At 41.8% G+C, this 22,802-nt stretch overlaps 1 protein-coding gene across 1 annotated transcript in view; it reads left to right on the forward strand.

Moving 5' to 3' along the window:
• Positions 1-22,802, forward strand: part of LOC125450677 (fibrillin-2) — a 343,642-nt gene that overhangs the window by 280,294 nt on the left and 40,546 nt on the right. The window contains exons 47-55 of the mRNA XM_059642692.1: positions 2,385-2,513; positions 2,620-2,739; positions 3,182-3,307; positions 3,737-3,889; positions 10,148-10,213; positions 12,118-12,243; positions 12,727-12,846; positions 18,700-18,822; positions 20,913-21,044. Of these exons, the coding sequence (XP_059498675.1) occupies positions 2,385-2,513; positions 2,620-2,739; positions 3,182-3,307; positions 3,737-3,889; positions 10,148-10,213; positions 12,118-12,243; positions 12,727-12,846; positions 18,700-18,822; positions 20,913-21,044 (1,095 nt within the window). The remainder of the gene's footprint in view (positions 1-2,384; positions 2,514-2,619; positions 2,740-3,181; positions 3,308-3,736; positions 3,890-10,147; positions 10,214-12,117; positions 12,244-12,726; positions 12,847-18,699; positions 18,823-20,912; positions 21,045-22,802) is intronic.

Consider the following 22,802-nt stretch of genomic DNA (forward strand, 5'->3'; position numbering starts at 1 on the left):
AGAGAGAAGGAGCAGAGGCTGGAGAGAAGCTAAACTCTGTGGCACTGACCACAATCAGCTAGAGCTCCTCCCTACCCCTTGGTATAGTATTCACTTGTTTTTCACTTGGTGGTACAGAATTTGAATATTGCTAAAAAGAGAAACATGTTGCTGGAGCTTTTGATCTTGTATTCTTGATGATAAACACAAGAATACCAACTTCCAACTGATCAAAATTTACATTACAAGGAAAAGGATGCTGATTGGTTGGCAAGTTTGTTTTCTTTTTGGCAATAATAGTTCAGTTTTTGAGAGGTTGTTGATTGTCCACTGTGTGTTATTTGGTCAAGTCTAGTTATGGTTGCAGAGAAAAAGGAACTAAACTGAAGCAATATGCTGTTAGTGTGAGATAATATATTAGAAAAGCTCCTGTACTCAAAGAGCATGGTGTATCACATATGCTTATCTCCAAGGCTCAAAACACAATACTTGATAGCAAAACAAAACCGCCAACACATTCACCCAGCATCACAGAACCCATCAGTGGTCTCTTATATATGGCTCCTTTGAGCTCCTCATTTGGATGTAACAGAGTCCATCAACGATCCTATCTTCTGGTGAATCAGTGACAGAGTTAACCTTTGCCCTTGCTGTCTGGGGTCTTTTGTCGGTAAGATTGAGCGTGTCTGATACCCATCTTGCTACCACCCTCCACAGCTTGTGCACCACATGTATCTGAGCTGGAGACTGCAAGTGTCAGATTAAGTGACGGAGTTTAGTTCTCAAAGCTGTGCTATTTGCTCTCTTTCATTCTCCTATGGCCACTGTGAAGAAGCAGGCTGCATTTATCAGATGTCTGAAAAATAGGAATTGGTGTGACAGGAGGGCTTGGATGTGAATCAGGAGGTTCATGGTCAGCAGCAGTTTGTGCTACATGCCAGATATCAGGATGAGGATGTGAAAGCTGAGAAAAGACTATAGTATCACCTTTAACATCTCTTTCAATTTCAGATACCCCAGGTCCTGCTCTCCTGTAGCCAACCACCTCCTTCAGGGGATTCAGGGCATGTCAGCATAACTTTTCCACATCTGTCCTTCTTTATTTAATTTGAATGGCACCTTCTCCTGCAAGTGAAGAGGAAGAATGTTGGTGATTGTAAAGGACTCTGTTGGGATGCTTGCCAGAAATAAGCAGCAAGAAATTTATGCAGTCAGAGGAACTAAGTGTGTGCAAGCCCAGTTTTAAGACCCGAGATAATGGGAACTACAGATGCTGGAGAATCCAAGATAACAAAGTGTGTAGCTGGATGAACACAGCAGGCCAAGCAGCATCTCAGGAGCATAAAAGCTGATGTTTTGGTCCTAGACCTCTGATGAAGGGTCTAGGCCCGAAACATCAGCATTTTAAGACCCACATGTTTTTGGGACAATGAGATTTTGAAAATAAATATATCCACATGAAGCCAATGAAACCTATAACCGATAAGAATGTGTTACAAACTATAAAAGGATAGGATATAGGACAAACAGAATCATTGAGGGAATGGAGAAATTTTATTATGAGAAATAGTGCATAAATTAACCATACTCCTAACTAAAATAGGAAGGCTGAAAATTGCAGCTTTTAGGACACAAAAATAATTTGTTAATGTAAACTTGACAAACCATTTTTTGCCTTCCCAAACAAACATCAGGATGATAAGAGTGGCGAAAGTGTAAAATTTATCTTTCGATTCATCCGTTTTGGTCAGAGCCTTGGCTTTGTCAAACAATAAAGAATATGCTTTACTGTCTTGTGCAGTAATTGCAATGCTTGTTTGAAAATCATTCCTCAATAAATGTCAGTCGTTATTATCTGAGAAATTCTTTGGACTTATTATTACTCTGAAGGAATTACTTCATTGGCTGTGCAGTAGATTCCTGTTTAAAATAGACAGGGTTTCTGCTGCTCTGTCAGTAACATAACACCTCAAGACCAGGACCAAGGAATTTCCTAGCCATTGTTACCATTTGTAATTTTCCAGTCATTGCAACTGTACATTAAAAATCAACTGTTTCTTGTTGGCTATTGTGTTTTTGCTTTGCTTTCCTCCCATAGTTCCGATTATTAGTATCACCCAAGAGTTTTCACTTCCACCCCAAAGAAATATTCTAGCCAACAAACATTTGTTGGAGTTCAAGACTGTCTGATAAGAATTTCAAGTTCCTTTTCCAGTATGCAAATGTTAGATAGCTGAAATGCGAAATTAAACCCTACACTTGAGATTCCTACTACTTTATAAATTAGCTCTGTGTTTCACATTTTAATTATGTTGCATAGCTAACTGAATTGGTTAGAAACTTACCTAATAACTGAGAGTGAATGCATAATATTCAACTAAATATATCCTTCATCATACCCTCAGATATTGATGAATGTGCCACTCTGTTTAGCCAAGTCTGTAGAAATGGACAATGTTTTAACAGCATTGGCTCCTTCACTTGTTTTTGTCAGGATGGCTATGAGCTTACACCTGACAAGAAGAACTGCATGGGTGAGTGCGACAACAGTTATCTTACAACTGGTTTTAAAAATCTTGGAAATGATATTTTGGTTCTTCACAAGGCCTGTAACTGTATTTCTCCTTATTTTCTGGAAAGATGTCAATGAATGTTTGTTAGTTCCTGGATCATGTGCCCCTGGGACCTGCCAGAACCTCGACGGTGCGTACAGATGTATTTGTCCTTCAGGGTATGAAGTGCAAAATGAAAACTGTATAGGTGAGGATCTTTAATTTCTGCTGTCCTATACACTAGAGACTTCTGCTGAAATAAAAAAAATCATCTTTCTCAGGGCAGTCATGCAATTTTAAGTCCACATAAAAGGGACACGCATGACTTAAAATGTGACATGTTCACCTCGCTTGTGTTTTTCTACGTTTATGCTGAGAATTGGCAATTTTTGTCAACATTCAATTAACTTAGAAAATGAACTGCTTCAGTTGCTTTCTGAAGGTGTTTCCTTTACTTACTGAGAAAATAAGTTAGCAACTCTGAATGAATAGTTCACTGAATAACATATGATTGGGAGCTCTTTGCAAAAGTGATTTCACTTCATAGTCCTTTCTTTATCTAAGAACTGCACTGCAGTCTTTGGTGTACTGAACTCAGTACAAAATGTTTTTCCCTATTGTTCAGACAAATACTACTTCCTGTTCTGCAGATATAAATGAATGTGAGGAAGATCCAAATATCTGCCTATTTGGTAATTGTGAAAACACTGCTGGCAGCTTCCGGTGTGTCTGCCGACCAGGCTTTATTCTGTCAGAGAATGGGCGTAGATGCTTCGGTGAGTCTGCATTTATTGAACGTTTGTTATTATGGATTGTAAAAATCTAACCTGGGCGTCTAGCCTCTGATTGTGTGTTGTTGATGTATAAGTACGTTCAAAAGGTGGAGATCTTTTGAGGTTAAATTAGAATAAACTATTTGTCAGATGTCACTCAACTGACATTGAGTTCTTCAAATCATCAACTGCAATCTGAATGGGAAACCTGGAGAAAAATCATAAATTGACATTTTAAAACATGTCTCCAGGACTTTGACTAATCTTCTACTATGGAGAATTTCCAAGTGCATAGTTTTAAAAGATTCAACATAAAAGGTCTGCAGCTTCATCTTTTGAGTAACCAGAGCTTTAATTTGTGCATGGTGTGTAAAAGATGGCTTTTCATTGCTCTGGCTTGAAATTGACACCCATTTGATCTGTCTCCGCTAGATACACGCAAAAGCTTCTGTTTCACTAAGTTTGAGAATGGGAAGTGTTCAGTGGCAAAGCCTTCCAATACAACCAAAGCAAAATGTTGTTGCAGTAAAATGCCAGGAGAGGGATGGGGAGATCCCTGTGAACTCTGCCCCAAGGATGGAGAAGGTAAAGTACATTGTCCTCACAATGCATCATGCCTAGTTTAGCTCACTGATCTCATGTAACATTAATTTTGGTAGAAGTATTTCAAGAGGAATTTAAATGTATCACTCATAAATGTGCTCTAATTTCCAGCTTTGCATATCAGATTCTGAAGGAGAGGATTTACATTCATTTGGAAAGGCAAGGACTGATTAGGGATAGTCAACATAGCATTGGGCATGGAAAATCCAATCTCACCAACTTGGTTGAGTTTTTTGAAGATGTAACAAAGGAGATTGATGAAGGCAAAGTGTTCAGCAAGGTTCTGCATGGTAGACTTGTTAGTAAGGTCAGATCACATGCAATCCAGGGGGGACTGGTCAGTTGGTGACAAAATTATCTTGAAAGTAGGAGACAAAGAGTGGTAGTAGAGTTAACAATGTTTAGAGCTGGAGGAACACAGCAGGCCAGGCAGCATCAGAAGAGCAGGAAAGCTGATATTTCGGGTCTGGACCCATTTCTGAAGAAGGGTCCAGAACTGAAACATCAGCTTTCCTGTTCTTCTGATGCTGCCTGGCCTGCTGTGTTCCTCCAGCTCTAAACCTTGTTGTCTCAGACTCCAGCATCCTCAGTTCCTACTTTCTCTCTGGTAGTAGAGTGCTGTTTTTCGGACTGGTAGAGGCCTGGGACCACCAGGATGCCACAAGGATTGGCGCTGGGTGAACTATTTTTCGTCATTTATATAAATGATTTGGATGTGAATATGGGAGGTATGGTTAATCAGTTTGCAAATGACACCAAAATTGATGGTGTAGTGAACAGTGAAGAAAATTATCTCATAGTACAAGATAATAAAATGTGAGGCTGGATGAACACAGCAGGCCAAGCAGCATCTCCTGCTGCTTGGCCTGCTGTGTTCATCCAGCCTCACATTTTATTATCTTGGAATTCTCCAGCATCTGCAGTTCCCATTATATCTCATAGTACAGCAGGACGTCAATCAGATAAGCCAATGGGATGAAGCATGATGGATGGATTTTAATTTAGATAAATGTGAGGCGCTGTATTCTGGTAAGGCAAATCAGGGCAGGACTTATATAATTAATGGTAGTGCTCTGGTGAGGGTTGCCAAACAAAGAGACCGAGGGATGCAGGTGCATAGTTATTTGAAAGTGGAGTCACAGGATGGTGAAGAAGGCATTAGCCCACTTGCCTTCATTGGTCAGAACATTGAGTATCTGAGTTGGGATGTCATGTTGCAGTTGTATGAGATGAGGCCCCTTTTGGCATACTGCATTTAGTTCTGGTCTCCCTGCTATGGGAAAGATGTTGCTAGACTTGAAACAGTTCAGAAAAAATTTACAAAGATGTTGCCAGATGGGAGAATTTGAGCTTTGGGTTTAGGGAGAGGGTGTATAGGCTGGGGCTTTTGTCCCTGGAGCATCAGAAGCTGGGGGGTGACCTCGTAGAGGTTTATAAAATAATGAGGACAAAAAACAAAGGACTTTTTCCCAGGGTAGGGGAGCCAAAAACTAAAGGGCATAGGTTTAATGTGCGAGGGAGAAGATTTGAAATGGACCTGAGGGGCAACTTTTTCATGCAGAGAGTGGTGCATGTATGGAATGAGCTGCCAGAGCAAGTGGTGGAGGTGGGTACGATAAGGTCATTTAAGAGACACCTGGATAGGTGTATGAATAGGAAAGGTTGAGAGGGATGTCAGCCAAATGCTGGAAAGTGGAACTAGGTCAGTTTAGGATATCTGCCTGGTGTGGATGAGTTGGACTGAGGGGTTTGTTTCCATACTGTACAACTATATGATTCTATAACTGCGTTTTGGGAATTTGGCCACATAGTTCTACATTTATCAATTCAAATAATCTATTCTCAGATATTTTCAATATCTAATATTAAGCTTACAATATTAAAAAAATTGACAGGAATGAGGAAGTGCAACAACTCCCCATGACCTCAGGACAGTATTTGTGTGAGACAGAGTGTGGCAGCATGGACCCGTCGCAAAACTAGAGTCAATGGAAATCATGGGGAAAACTCTCCCATGTTTGAAGGCATACTTAGAAAAGGAAGATAGTTATGGTCATTGGAAATTGATCAACTGAGTCTCAGGACATCTCTACACGAGTACCTGAATAGCAGGGTTTGCCCAGACATCTTCAGCTTTTCATCAATGGTCTTTCCTCCATGATAAAATTAGAAGTGAGAATTGTTACTTATGATTGCACAGTGTTCAGTACATTTCACGTCTCCTCAAATGCTGAAGCATCGAAATCTGAACGATGTCTAGGTTTGGGCTGATAATTGACAAGTAACATTCACATCACAGATGCACGCAATGCTGATCTCAAACAAGACAGCATCTTACTATCTCTTTTTTACAGTCAATGTATTACCATCACTTAATTCCTACTATCAGCATTCTAGTGATTAACATTGACCAGAAATTAAATTGAATCAGCTACATTAATCCAGTGGCTACAAAAGCAGGTCAGAAGTTGTGAATTCCGCAGCAAGTAACTCAGCTTCAGACTCTGTAAAGCCTATCGACAAGACACAAGTCAATATTGTGATGGAATAATCCCCAGTTCAGCTGCAACGACCCTCAAGAGGATCCACACAACCCAGGTCAAAATAGTCCACTTGTTTAGCACACCATCTACCACTTTCAACATTTATTCATTTCACCACTGACGCATGGCAGCACTAGTGTGTTCCATCTACGGCAGAAACTCAGTAAGATTCCTTGGACAGCATCTTCCAAACCATGAACACTCTCAGCTAAAATGACAAGGGCAGGAGAGACATGGAATACCAAATTTTTATCCAAACCATCCCCAACCCAGATTCAGACATATATCATTGTTCCTTCAGTGTTGCTGGGTCAAATTCCTGGAACTCCCTCCATAACAGCCCTATGGATGTATCTAAAGTTAATGGGCTGCAATTATGCAAGAAGGTAGCTCAAAGCTACTGACTGAAGGGAGGTTAGCAATCAGCAAGAAATACTGGCCCAGCTTGCAATGCCTACATAGAAACATGGAAGATAGGAGCAGAAGGAGGCCATTCGGGCCTTCGACCCTGCTCCTCCATTCATCATGATCATGGCTGATCGTCCACCTCAATAGCCTAATCCTGCTTTCTCCCCATAACCTTTGATCCCATTTGCCCCAAGTGCTATATCCAGCCACCTCTTGAATATGTTCAATGTTTTGGCGTCAACAACTTCCTGTGGTAATATGAATTACAAAGGACCACCTCTCTTTAGGTGAAGAAATGTCTCCTCATCTCCATCCTAAATGGTCTACCCTGAATCCTCAGACTGTGACCCCTGATTCTGAACACATCCACCATTGGGGTACATCCTCCCTGATTCTACCCTGTCTAGTCCTGTTAGAATTTTATAAGTCTCCATGAAACCTCGCCCCTCATTCATCTGAACTCCAGTGAAAACAACCCTAACCCAGGCAATCTCTCCTCATATGTCAGACCCGCCATCCCTGGAATCAGCCTGGTAAACCTTCGTTGCACTCAAGAGCAAGAGTATCCTTCTTCAGAAAAAAAGACCAAAACTGCACACAATATTCTAGGTGTGATCTCACCAAGGCCCTATATAACTGTAACAACACATCCCTGCTCCTGTGCTCGAAACCTCTCTCAATGAAGGCCAACATACCATTTGCCTTCTTTACCACCTGCTGCACCTGCACGCTTACCTTCAGCAACTGGTGCACAAGGACACCCAGGTCCCTTTGCACACTCCCTTCTCCCAACACAGCCATTCAGGTTGTAATCTGCCACCTTGTTTTTGCTTCCAAAGTGAATAACCTTACGTTCATCCAAATTATACTGCATCTAAGGATTTGGAGTAGATTTGTAGCTTGGGTTGTGCGTGTTGAGGTTGGTTGGCTTGCCAAGCTGGTTTGTTGTTCCTCGGACGTTTCATTAGCCTTCTGGGTAACATCCTCAGTGCAGCCTCCAATGAAGTGTCAGTGTATTTTCCCGCCTGGTTTTTAAACTCTGGGGCCCGTTAAGATGGATTGCCTCACTTCCAGTTTTCTTCCGTAGTGGAATGTATATAGGGGTGAGTTCAATGTGTTTATTAATAGCATGCTTCGTGGAGTGCCAGGCTTCTAGGAATTCTCGTGCTTGTCTCTGCCTAGCCTGTCCCAGGATTTTGGTGTTGTCCCAGTCGAATTGATGGTTCTCCTTGTCCATGTGGATTGAGATGAGTGAGTTTTGGCCGTGTCTTCTTGTAGCCAGTGGTGTTCAAGTACTCTTGTTAGTTTCCTTCCTGTTTGTCCAATGTTGTGTTTCTCACAGTCTGTGCGGGGGATCTTGTAGATGACATTGGTCCTGTCCATGGCGGGGAATGGGTCTTTAGTTCAGGTGAGCAGTTGTCGTAGGGTTGATGTGGGTTTGTGTGCCACTCTGATTCCAGCGGTCGTAGAAGTCTTGTGGTGAGTTCTGACGTGTTCCTGGTGTAGGGTAGTATGATGAGTGTGTCAGGGAGTGTGGTATCTTTCTGATGTTGTTCGTGTCAGCATCTTCTGACCCAGTTCTTTGGATATCCATTATCCTTGAACACTTGGAAGAGGTATTCCTCCTCCTCTTGGCTTAGTTCCATGTTGCTGCAGTGTGTTGTTGCCCTTTTAAATAGTGTTCTCACTTCGTTTGTGTGTGCCAGGATGGTTACTGTTGAAGTTCACCTGGTCTATGTGTGTTGGTTTTCGGTGTACTTTTATTTGGAGTTCCCCATTTGTCTTGCGCTCTACCATGACATCCAGGAATGGGAGCTGTTTGTTCTTCTCCTCTCTGGTGAATTTTATTCTGGTAAACGTGTTATTTGTAAGTTTATTCTGGTAAAGGTGTTATTTGTAAGTTTGTGTGTCTCCTCTGGTTTGTTCCGTTTAATGAGGACAAAGGTGTCGACCACATAGCGTATCCATAGTTTTGGTTGGATTTGCAGAAGGGCCATCCTTTCTGGTCTTGCATCACTGCCTCGGCTATGAGTCCGGAGATTGGTGATCCCATGGGTGTCCCGTTGATTTGTTCGGATGTTTGGCCGTTGAAAGTGAAGTGGATGGTGAGGCAAAGGTCTAATGGTTTGAGCATATTGTCTGTGGAGATGATTTCACTGGGGTCATATATTGCATGTACCATTGAATTGCCCCACTCTCAACCTGCCCAGATCATGCTGAAGGATCTCTGCATCCTTGTCACAGTTCACCCTCCCACCCAACTTGGTATCATTGCAAACTTAGAGATTTTAGATTTTGTTCCCACATCTAAATAATTAATATATATATTGAATAACTGGAGTCCCAACACTGAACCCTGTGGTACCCCACTAGTTACTGCCTGCCAATTTGAAAAGGACACATTAATTCCAACCCTTTGTTTTCGCTCTGCCAACCAGTTTTCTATTTATCTCAATACACTTTCCCCAATCCCATGTGCTTTAATCTTACACAATAATCTCTTATGTGGGACTTTGTCAAACACTTTCTGGAAATCCATATATACTACATTGACTGGCTCCCCCTTGTCAACTCTACTCCTTACATCTCAATAGAATTCCAACAAATTTGTCAAGCATGATTTCCCCTTCGTAAATCAATGCTTACGCTGTCTGATCCTGCCATTACCTTCTAAATGCTGCACTATAAAATCCTTAACGACAGATTCGAGAACAAATTTTTAATAATGGTCTATCTTCCCAGAAAGACCATTAACGAAACCATTAAGTGATTCCAGGATTTTCGCTTGCTCTACATTATCTAAAAGCTCACTTCATCTGTAGCTCACTGCCTGTATGAAGCAGAACTTCCTCACCTGCCTGCTGATTTTTCTCATGTGATTTTTACCTTGTGGATGGACTCCTTTCACCTTCAGGTAGTATTCTCGCAATATCTTTTGTTTCCTGCGTGCTGTCACATATGCTTAGATAAGCAACCTGTTTACTTATCCCTTTTAAAAATGGATAGTCCAAACTGTTTTAGTCTTTTGAAGACAATTATAATGATCAGCGCTGTTGCTCTTTCATTCCTGCTATTTACCATAACATGTATATATCGTCAAATTAAACAGAGAAGTCATTGCCTGTGGACTACCAAACGCACAATAATATTTCACAAATCGACCAATTATGATTTAGATTTAATTTAAGTGAGCAATCCTATAAATGTCATGGAAACAAAATAATTCCAATTTTTGCATGCATTTTATGAGTTGAAATAATTTTTAAAATGAATGTTACCTCTTTTGCAGTTGCTTTCCAAGATCTGTGTCCATTTGGACATGGTACAATCCCTGGCATCGGAGATTCTCGTGAAGGTAAAAATAGTCACATAAGGACAAAATTGTATTGTATTACGTCATGATAATAGATCTAATGGTCTAGAATGTGAGATTGGCACAGTATAGCGTCAGGGTCAAGGATGCAGTTAGTTAATGTTTTAAATCTATAAAGATTATTCACACCATATATTGAGCTAACATCTGTGAAGTCACTTCTGCATTTAAATGAAGCTCTGCATTTAAATAAAAGTACACTTGAATTAGTTGCCTTTGTCAAACTATTATGCAACAATTGCAATTCATTGAGTGGTACATTAGGCAACTTAATTGTATATCTCCCTTGTGTTACACCTGGTTGGGGGTGAGGTATGCATTGAGCATGCATGAAATGAAGGCACATACTGAGATCTGCTTGTTAGCTAACTATTCTATTAACTATTTTTCCTGCTACAAAATTAAAAACAGGCTATTAACCTTTAGTTAATAAAGTGTGAAGCTGGATGAACACAGCAGGCCAAGCAGCAGCTTAGGAGCACAAAAGCTGACGTTCCGGGCCTAGACCCTTCATCAGAAACCTTTAGCATTTTACCTTTCAAGTCTCAACAAATAAAAAGCTGTCAGAAAATATTTTCAGTATGAAGTACCCTAACCAGAAGTGTAATTTAAAAAGCAACTTAAAATATCTGCAAGATACCCATAGCTTCTACTAAGATATCATTTAACGCCATGTCCTGTTCTCCTGACTGTATGTGATAAGCACATCTGTCACTTTCTGGCCTCTATTGTCATTATACTGTAATGCAGTACTTCCCCATCTTGAATACTGATTTCAATAAGGAAATAAAACTGGAAAAACAGCACAGAGAGTGTTTAACACTTGAGGCAGTGCAGTTCTAAGAATAATACTGTGTAAGAACGTAAGTACAAAATGCTGTGGATACCGCAACTCTGAAATAAAAATTTAAAATAATGGAGATATGCTGTCAACTGGGCAATTTCTGAGGAGAGACAGACAGAGTTATTGTTTCTGGTCAGTGATTTCTTCTATTACAATACAAAAATAGAATTGAATGGAAGAGTATTTACACATCTACCATGGTGTGTGTGGTTATTTGATAAATGTTGGTTAGAATGAGAGTTATTTTCTTTATATATACACATTAGGGTTGAAAGGCCAACTATGCATGACAACCAAACGTGTATCCCATATTTAATTTAACATTTCAGGAAAATGTTTGGAAAAAGAAAAATAAATGAAACAATTTCACCATGATTCTGGGAATACATCAATATTTGGAAAGACCCTGAGACAGATTAGACTTTTCTTGTTCATTTAGAATGAAGCAGTCAGTTTTGCTGCAATGCAATAGTTGCGTTCCTGCACAACATCCCGTTATGGAAAACCACGCTATAAAAATAACAGGGCCTGTAGGAAAAGTGGGATTAGGGGCAGATCACCAAAACAAAACACTGAAAATCAGTCAAAAATCACAAAAGATAGCACAATTTGAATAAATGTTTAATTCATATCTCATAATGAAATAAAAGTAAATTTAGCACTTTACCTTGAAAACATGTTGCCAAATGAGTTGATGGGGGAGGAGGTTGTATTGTACCTCTCGCAGAAAACACTTCACGACAAAGTCTGCAAAATGGTCACGGGATGTCGGTGCAGAGACTCTTTCAGCACTAACATTGTACATATTCACAACAAATGCAGTTAAACAATCATGTGATGTCAACACATACTCCTCCCTGCACTGATAGAATTGTGTTATAGCCAACACAAGTTTGTGTTTTAGAAATGTTTTTCCCCTATTCATCAGTTGCATTACAGCTAATTCACATTGCTAGAACACGCACTGCAGCAGTACAAACTGTAATACAACTTACTATGTCATTTGGTTTATTTTGCATGAATCTTTTGTTTTGCATTCTAGATGTTAATGAATGTTTGGAAAACCCTGGAATCTGTTCAAATGGCCATTGCATCAACACAGATGGATCGTTCCGATGCGAGTGCCCAATGGGATACAACTTGGATTACAGTGGAGTTAATTGTGCTGGTAGGGATATCATTATCAGTTATTATAAAGTCATTTTTAAAAATAAATAGTGCATCAGATTCACTTTTGACAGGAGTGGAACCTTGTGGCTATGGATCAGCCACAATGTTATGTCAATTCAGTCCAGATTTCCTCGACATTGGCTTTGTTGTAGGTAAAACAGGGAAGAGTGCATAATGGTCAGCTGATCTGCTACTGCAGGTTTTCTGATCTGACTGAAAGTCAAAATTTATCCCTGTATATTAACTAATATTACATACCTATTGTATCAAATGCTACTGTCACGCGTGTGGTCTGTATTACACTGATGCTGTACATTTCCAGATTCAGGTGCGTAAATTAATAAGTTAGTGTTGAGGATACACTTGGAATCTTTTTATTACAATGTTATAATATTGCAGTAAACACCAGCTTGGAGTATTCTTAATGAAAATTGAAGTCTACTGTCACAGCAAATAATTTGTTGCTTTTCCATGAAAACAGACACAGATGAATGCTCCATTGGTAATCCTTGTGGGAATGGCACTTGCACCAATGTCATTGGTGGGTTTGAATGCAGTTGTGATGAAGGTTTTGAGCCAGGTCCAATGATGACTTGTGAAGGTAAGACGTGACTTCAATGGATCAATGTACAGTTGGCAATATACAACGAGTTATAAATTTAGAGCCAACATCTATCAGTCCCTGTTATTGAGGAAGTCTGAAGCATCTTTTGTGAGGTGGGAATCTGTCTCAAAACTGGAATTCTTAGTTGAACTGGATCAAGAACTATTTGCATTTTTGCACTTTCCAAGTATCTGCTGAGAGGTATGGAGGTGATCTGATTTTGACGTCAGCCAATGTGAACGTGCAAGGCATTCTGTTTGTGCCAGCAAAACAAATTACTGTCTATTTTTAAAAGGACTAGAAATGATGCAAATTGATCTCGTGCAGCAATTTCATAGGTTTTCTGGCCCTTTGATACTTAAAGATTTCCTTCCTCTAGTCCCCATAATGGATGCTACATGTCAGAGGTACTGAGATGTTTTATGGGGAGTAAATGAGTGAACTTGGAATGGAACATACTTGGGTGATCAGTTAGGTTCACATGATTAGGAAAGAGAGATCACATCCAGAGTCGTGCACTGCCCAAGTGACGCAGCCTAAGAAAATAAATCAGCAGATAGAAAAGATATGTCAGAAGGGCACTATTACAATAATCATGTGGGACTTCACTATGCAGGTGGACTGGGAACATCAGGTTAGTAGCAGATCTCAAGAAAAAGGAATTCTTGGAATGTCTACAAGATGTTATTTTGGAGCAGATAGTGGTAGACCCTACTAGGGAACAGGCAATTCTGGATTTGGTGATGTGTGAGGAGGGAGACTTGATTAGGGAGCTTTAAGTGAAGGAACCCCTAGAGGGCAGTGACCACAATATTATAGAGAATGGTTTGAGATTGGAAAGCTGGAATCAGATGTAACAGCATTACAGTTGAGTAAAGGTCATGACTAAGACGTAAGGGAGTTGCTGGGAAGAGTTGATTGGAAGGGGGCCCTCACAGGGAATATGGTGGAACAGCAATAACAGGAGTTTCTGGGGGTAATTTGAGAGGCACATCAGACATTCATCCAAAGAGAAAGAAACCCATTAAGGGAAGGATGAGGCAAGCCAGGGACAGCACAAAAGCAAAAGAAAAAGCATATAAAAGAAGATTGCAAGAGTGTGTTTTTTAGGTATCTAAGAGGTAAGAGAGAGTCAAGAGTGGACATTGAATCGTAGGAGCATGAAGCTAGAGAAATAGTAATCAAGAAATTGTGCAAGACTTGAATAGATACTTTGCATAATGTTTCAAGGTGTTGTGGAAGACCACAACAACGTATTAGAACTTGAAGAGAAGCAGGGAGCAGAGGTGAGTTTAGTGGCTATCACTAAGGAGAAGGCCCTGGGGAAGCTGAAAGGCCTGAAAGTGGATAAATCACTCAGACCACTTGGACCACGCCCCAGAGTTCTGAAAGAGGTCGCTGAGGATGTTGTAGAGGTATAGGTGGTGATCTTTCAGGAATCACTGTAGTCAGAGAGGGTCCCAAAAGACTGGAAAGTGGATAATGTAATACCCTATTTAAGAAGGGTAGGAGGAACTGTCAGTCAGTTAGCCTGACTTTGGTCATTGGTGAGATTGTAGAGGCCATTAACAAGGATGAGATTACAGTGTACTTAGAAGTGCATAGTAAAATAGGGTGTGTCAGCACAGCTTCATCAAGGATGGTCTTGTCTGACAAATCTGTTGGAATTCTCTGAGGAGGTAATGAACACATTAGACAAAGGATAGTCAGTGGACGTGATCTACTTGGATTTCCAGTAGGCCTTTGGCAAGGCACTGCAAAGGAGAGTAGTAAGGGAATGGAACGCTTTGCCTGCAACGGTAGTAGATTCGCCGACTTTAGGTACATTTAAGTCGTCATTGGACAAGCATATGGACGTACATGGAATAGTGTAGGTTAGAAGGGCTTGAGATCGGTATGACAGGTCGGCACAACATCGAGGGCCAAAGGGACTGTACTGTGCTGTAATGTTCTATGTTCTATGTTCTATGAATAAGATAAGAACTCACAGTGTCCTGCAGACATACACTATTTTCTAAATATGGAAAGGCTTTGAAAATCTGAAGCGTAATGGGACTTGGGAACCTAGTTTAGGATTCTCTTTAGGTTAATACGGAGGCTCAGTTGGCTGTTAAGAAGCCAATTGCAATGTTAGAATGAATGTCACGAGGGTTAGAATGCAAGAGCAGGGATATGCTCCTGAGATTGTATCAGGCAGTGGTCAGACTGCATTTGGAATACTGTGAGCAGTTTTGGGCTCCGTATCTAAGGTAGGATGTGCTGGCATTGGAGGTAGTCCAGAGGTAGTTTACAAGAATGATCCTGAGGATGAAGAGCTTGCCAAGTGAGGGGTGGTTGAGGACTCTGGGTCTGTTCTCAATTAAGTTTAGAAGGATGAGATGTATCCAATTGAAACTTACAAAATAGTGAGAGGACTGGATAGGTTGGATGTAGAGAAGATGTCTCCACTTGTAGGAGCTACTAGAACCTGAGAGCACTGTCTCAGAATGAAGGGACGACCCTTTAGGACTGAGCTGAGGAGGAATTTCTAAAGCCAAAGGGTGGTGAATCTGTGGAACTCACTGCCACACAGGCCTGTGGAGGTCAAGTGACTGACTGTATTCAAGTCAGAGATTGGTAATGGGATCAAGGATTACAGGGAGAAGGCAGGAGAATGTGTTAGAGAAACATATCAACCATGATTGAATGACAGAGCAGATGGGTCAAATGGCTGAAACCTGCTCATGTGTATTTGCATGAACATTGAATTGAATTGTAAAGGCTGAAATACCAAATGCATACATCCAACATGACATCTCATCTGCATCAAGCATATTTGCAGTTAAGTGTGCATCCTATGAAACTGTAAGCGTGCACACAAATCATACAATGTTGTTTTTTCAGTGTAAAATGACCGTCTTATCTTCTGATTGTGAGCATTTGCTTTCCGTTTGCTCTATAAGCTAAGGATTCTCTCAGCATACATATATACAATGGCCTTAAAGGGACTAGTGGTTAGCTTTCAACACAGTGAATATTTAAAATATACTAAGCTGAACGTGAAGAAGGAATACTGCTCCTAACATTATAATATGTGGCCCACTGGTCCATATTGGCAGGCACGTACACACAGACACACACATAGACACACAGACATGTACACACAGATACATACATAGACACACAGATATACACGCACGCGCGCGCGCACACACACACACACACACACACACACACACACACACACACACAGATACACACATGCACGGACAAACGCACACGCACACACAGACACACACAAACAGGCATGGACGAACGGACGGACACACACACACACACACCCCATTATAATATTTTCTGGTATTCAGTGGCAGCATGTATGGGCTGGAAAGAGGATGTTTGGCTGTTGCAACTTGGAGAAAGTTGGAGTAGTTTGGAGAACAATGGTTTCCTCAGTAAACCAGAGGGTAGTCATTATTGTTATTCTGGCTCGCAAGCAATGCTGGAGAACCTCATGAACTTAACAGCTCTCAACTCCCTTTTTCTGATTAATCTTTTAATGCCTCAGAAATCTATGGGAGAGCAGTGAGTTTCCAATCATTCCCCAGTTGCACTGGAGTGACAATTAATAACTAATTAACAGAACATAATGTGAGACTCGGTCACCCAAAACCTGCTGCTGTCCAAACAATAACGACTAGTTAGGGTTGAGATATGAGGCAGAAGTTTATGTTTCCTTTCCAGTGGTCTTTGTCATTGGCGGAGCCACGTTACCATGTTAATGGTGTATTCACAGGGTGTTACCTTCCTATCCACCCTTTGGTCAATCCACATAATATAGTTTGTGGGTGATGGAGTGTGCACAGGAAGGGGTGTTGGGGTGACGTACAGAAACTACCAGCCCGTGTGCTATGTTTAAATCCATAAATAAGAGTACATTTCTTTTTAGATTCCCTACAGTGTGGAAACAGGCCCTTAGGCCCAACAAGCTCAAATTGAGCTTGTTAAAATCTCAGTTGAGCGTAATATTATCCTACCTTTGCTATCATGCAGCTGAGGTGGTTAGCCCCATTAAAAAGTGTTTTTTGAAAGGAGAGGGAATGAAGGGCACTGTTTTACTACAGGGTATCTTTTATGAATTGATGCATCCGCCTCGCTGAGGAATAATACCCCCACTCTCCCTCCCACATAAACATCCCTTCCACCACCTCACTCAACTTGCTAAGATGTTCAAACCAAGATAATAAAATGTGAGGCTGGATGAACACAGCAGGCCAAGCAGCATCTCAGGAGCACAAAAGCTGACGTTTCGGGCCTAGACCCTTCATCAGAGAGGGGGATGGGGGGAGGGAACTGGAATAAATAGGGAGAGAGGGGGAGGCGGACCGAAGATGGAGAGTAAAGAAGATAGGTGGAGAAGGTGTGGGTGGGGAGGTAGGGAGGGGATAGGTCAGTCCAGGGAAGACGGACAGGTCAAGGAGGTGGGATGAGGTTAGTAGGTAGCTGGGGGTGCGGCTTGGGGTGGGAGGAAGGGATGGGTGAGAGGAAGAACCGGTTAGGGAGGCAGAGACAGGTTGGACTGGTTTTGGGATGCAGTGGGTGGGGGGGGAAGAGCTGGGCTGGTTGTGTGGTGCAGTGGGGGGAGGGGATGAACTGGGCTGGTTTAGGGATGCAGTGGGGGAAGGGGAGATTTTGAAACTGGTGAAGTCCACATTGATACCATATGGCTGCAGGGTTCCCAGGCGGAATATGAGTTGCTGTTCCTGCAACCTTCGGGTGGCATCATTGTGGCAGTGCAGGAGGCCCATGATGGACATGTCATCAAGAGAATGGGAGGGGGAGTGGAAATGGTTTGCGACTGGGAGGTGCAGTTGTTTGTTGCGAACTGAGCGGAGGTGTTCTGCAAAGCGGTCCCCAAGCCTCCGCTTGGTTTCCCCAATGTAGAGAAAGCCGCACCGGGTACAGTGGATGCAGTATACCACATTGGCAGATGTGCAGGTGAACCTCTGCTTAATGTGGAATGTCATCTTGGGGCCTGGGATGGGGGTGAGGGAGGAGGTGTGGGGACAAGTGTAGCATTTCCTGCGGTTGCAGGGGAAGGTGCCGGGTGTGGTGGGGTTGGAGGGCAGTGTGGAGCGAACAAGGGAGTCACGGAGAGAGTGGTCTCTCCGGAAAGCAGACAGGGGTGGGGATGGAAAAATGTCTTGGGTGGTGGGGTCGGATTGTAAATGGCGGAAGTGTCGGAGGAAGGGTCTAGGCCCGAAACGTCAGCTTTTGTGCTCCTGAGATGCTGCTTGGCCTGCTGTGTTCATCCAGCCTCACATTTTATTATCTTGGAATCTCCAGCATCTGCAGTTCCCATTATCTCTGACAAGATGTTCAAACCATCCTGGTGAGCTGGTCTTCTGTGCTGTCCCCATTCTCTGATCCTATGTGAGACTCCAGAGACTTCTCTACAGGAATGTAATAGAGGTGTAATGAAAAATATATTGGCCCACACTCTAAGATGCAATCAATTCTTCTCCTGTTATTTTATTTAAGGAGGGTATCTTTCAGTTTAAGAAAAAAATTTGCATGGCTGTCCATTACTTCCTTCCAATTTGTTGGAATTCAAACTGTTGAAAATCTCATAACTTGTCTCCCTGAGGCAGAAACACAAAGTGGGAAATGCAGTTTCAGTATGATTATTAGTAATTTGTTGTTTTTGTAAGTTCCTTGTTGAGGTATTTTTTCGGACCATTTGAATTATCATCTGAATAGGTTTTAATTCTGTGAAGTGTAATGCATCATAGGGATAGTAGACAGAAATAAAGTATTTTGGAGGACTCCTAATATATAACTTATATATTTTTTTCTTTTTTGTTTATTTAGACATCAATGAATGTGCCCAGAACCTACTGCTGTGTGCTTTCCGCTGCATTAATACTTTTGGTTCCTATGAGTGTACATGTCCTGCTGGTTACACTTTGAGGGAAGACAGGAAGATGTGTAGAGGTGAGGACAATCAATATTGATTGATTATGGAGTACAGTGAAAAGCTTTATTTATGAGCAGTACAGACAGATCGTAGTAAGCAAGGCAAAGCTGACATTAACTGTTTGCAAGTTGAAAAACATAAGACTCACACAAAATATGACCACCAGGCTGATGGGATCGGATCAAGGTACAAACCAAAGTCTTGTTTATTGGAGCAAATTATCCCACATTTTTTCACTCTAACCATGAAAGGAATGTCATGGCTGTTAAGAGAGAGAGAGCAGGATAGAGCTGGAAGAACACAACAGGCCAGGCAGCATCAGAGGAGCAGGAAAGTCCATGTTTCGGGTTGGGACCCTTCTTCAGAACTGAACAAGTTGAAGTTTGCAACATTATACAGACATTATCAGAGCTGTTTCTGGCAAAAATCTCCTCACGGTGTTTAATATTCATATACTAGAAGCAAAAAGTTATAAATCAGTAAAGGAGCAAAAGTACAAGTCTTTCTCACCATTACAACTGAAAAATAATTGAAAGGCCATTGAAATAGGCAATGCAAACGTGGTTAAATCTCAATAGCGCACATTTCAGTAGATAAAAGTGATTGAGGCTTAGAGTGGGAAAGTAGTTACGGTGAACTGATATATAGGCTTGAGATAATGGGAACTGCAGATGCTGGAGAATTCCAAGATAATAAAATGTGAGGCTGGATGAACACAGCAGGCCAAGCAGCATCTCAGGAGCACAAAAGCTGACGTTTCGGGCCTAGACCCTTCATCAGAGATATATAGGCTTGTTGAGCCTAATAGTAATTTCTGATTCATTAAAGCATCTACATGCTTTTATTATAGATAATAAAGTGTGAAGCTGGATGAACACAGCAGGCCAAGCAGTGCTCCTGAGATGCTGCTTGGCCTGCTGTGTTCATCCAGCTTCACACTTTATTATCTTGGATTCTCCAGCATCTGCAGTTCCCATTATCTCTGATACATGCTTTTATTCTTTGGTCTAGCATTTCTAATAAAGTATGACCCAACTGTAGTCCTAACCTAAGATAATAAAATGTGAGGCTGGATGAACACAGCAGGCCAAGCAGCATCTCAGGAGCACAAAAGCTGACGTTTCGGGCCTAGACCCTTCATCAGTGAAAAGCTTTATTTATGAGCAGTACAGACAGATCGTAGTAAGCAAGGCAAAGCTGACATTAACTGTTTGCAAGTTGAAAAACATAAGACTCACACAAAATATGACCACCAGGCTGATGGGATCGGATCAAGGTACAAACCAAAGTCTTGTTTATTGGAGCAAATTATCCCACATTTTTTCACTCTAACCATGAAAGGAATGTCATGGCTGTTAAGAGAGAGAGAGCAGGATAGAGCTGGAAGAACACAACAGGCCAGGCAGCATCAGAGGAGCAGGAAAGTCCTAGGCCCGAAACGTCAGTTTTTGTGCTCCTGAGATGCTGCTTGGCCTGCTGTGTTCATCCAGCCTCACATTTTATTATCTTGGAATCTCCAGCATCTGCAGTTCCCATTATCTCTGTAGTCCTAACCTAGATTGGCCCAGTAAAGCGGTTGAAACTACCTCGCTGAATGTTTTTAAAGCAAGGCTAAATAAATTCTTGAACAGTAAAGGAATTAAGGGATATGGTGAGTGGGCGGGTAAGTGGGGCGGCATCTCAGAAGGATCAGCCATGATCTTATTAAATGGCAGGGCAGGCTGAAGGGGCCAGGTGGCCGACTCCCGCTCCTAGTTCTTATCTTCTGATGCTCCACTTTGCGCTCTCATTATTTCCTTGAATCATGGCTGTTTCTAGCCATTCATATTAACCACACATCAATTGCAATTGTGAGATTGCAGTCTTAATAACATGTGACCCAAGAGGAATGAAACAACATTATCACACTGTGTTATCTGAGTCTTTCTGTTTTTAACTTTGAATATCTTCTGAAGGTAGCAGTACCAGACAATAAAAATGATGCTAACCTAGTACTGTGCAATTTCTTTTTTCCGCCTTATTTTCTGTCTTTTAATTACATTTTGTTTGAAAGCATATTTATTTTGTTTTGTGTCAACCTATTTTCCACCACCTTCTTTCATCACAGATCTTGATGAATGTGCTCAGGAACTCCAAGACTGTGAATCGCGAGGCATGATGTGTAAAAACCTGATTGGTACTTTTATGTGCATCTGCCCGCCTGGAATGGTACGCAGACCTGATGGTGATGGTTGCATGGGTAAGACATGTTTGACTGACTACAAAGGCATGAAATCTGTGTTAAATTACATCATTTGGTGAATCAATCCAATGAAGTGTTAGAACATACAACATAGAACAGTACAGCACAGAACAGGCCCTTCGGCCCTCGATGTTGTGCCGACCATTGATCCTCATGTATGCACCCTCAAATTTCTGTGACCATATGCATGTCTAGCAGTCTCTTAAATGCCCCCAATGACCTTGCTGCCACAACTGCTGCTGGCAACGCATTCCATGCTCTCACAACTCTCTGTGTAAAGAACCCGCCTCTGACATCCCCTCTATACTTTCCTCCAACCAGCTTAAAACTATGACCCCTCGTGCTAGCCATTTCTGCCCTGGGAAATAGTCTCTGGCTATCAACTCTATCTATGCCTCTCATTATCTTGTATACCTCAATTAGGTCCCCTCTCCTCCTCCTTTTCTCCAATGAAAAGAGACCGAGCTCAGTCAACCTCTCTTCATAAAATAAGCGCTCTAGTCCAGGCAGCATCCTGGTAAACCTCCTCTGAACCCTCTCCAAAGCATCCACATCTTTCTTATAATAGGGCGACCAGAAGCGGATGCAGTATTCCAAGTGCGGGTTAACCAAAGTTTTATAGAGCTGCAACAAGATCTCACGACTCTTAATCTCAATCCCCCTGTTAATGAAAGGCAAAACACCATATGCTTTCTTAACAACCCTGTCCACTTGGGTGGCCATTTTAAGGGATCTATGTATCTGCACACCAAGATCCCTCTGTTCCTCCACGCTGCCAAGAATCCTATCCTTAATCCTGTACTCGGCTTTCAAATTCGACCTTCCAAAATGCATCACCTCACATTTATCCAGGTTGAACTCCATCTGCCACCTCTCAGCCCATCTCTGCATCCTGTCAATGTCCCGCTGCAGCCTACAACAGCCTTCTATACTGTCAACGACACCTCCAACCTTTATGTCGTCTGCAAACTTGCTGACCCATCCTTCAATCTCCTCATCCAAGTCATTAATAAAAATTACAAACAGTAGATGCCCAAGGACAGAGACCTGTGGAACACCACTCACCACTGACTTCCAGGCAGAATATTTTCCTTCTACTACCACTCGCTGTCTTCTGTTGGCCAGCCAATTCTGTATCCAGGCAGCTAAGTTCCCCTGTATCCCATTCCTCCAAACCTTTTGAATGAGCCTACCATGGGAAACCTTATCAAATGCCTCACTGAAGTCCATATACACCACATCCACAGCTCAACCCTTTCAACTTTTCTAGTCACATCCTCAAAGAACTCGATAAGGTTTGTGAGGCATGACCTGCCCCTCACAAAGCCGTGTTGACTGCATTTGATCAAGCCCTGCTCTTCCAGATGGTCATAAATCCTATCCCTCAGAATCCTTTCTAACACCTTGCAGACGACAGACATGAGACTTACTGGTCTGTAATTGCTGGGGATTTCTCTATTTCCTTTCTTGAAGAGAGGAATTACATTTGCCTCTCTCCAGTCCTCAGGTACGACTCCAGTGGAGAGCGAGGATGCAAAGATCCTCGCAAGTGGCAAAGCAATTGCATTTCTCGCTTCCCAAAGCAGCCGAGGACAAATCTGGTCCGGGCCTGGCGACTTGTCAATCTTAATGTTTGACAAAATTTTCAGCACATCAGCTTCCTCTATCTCTATCCATTCCAGCATGCACACCTGCTCTTCACAGGTTTCATTCACTACAAAGTTTGTTTCTTTCGTAAAGACAGAAGCAAAAAAC

Source organism: Stegostoma tigrinum, chromosome 3 (assembly GCF_030684315.1).
Source record: "Stegostoma tigrinum isolate sSteTig4 chromosome 3, sSteTig4.hap1, whole genome shotgun sequence".
NCBI classification, from domain to species: Eukaryota; Metazoa; Chordata; class Chondrichthyes; order Orectolobiformes; family Stegostomatidae; genus Stegostoma; species Stegostoma tigrinum.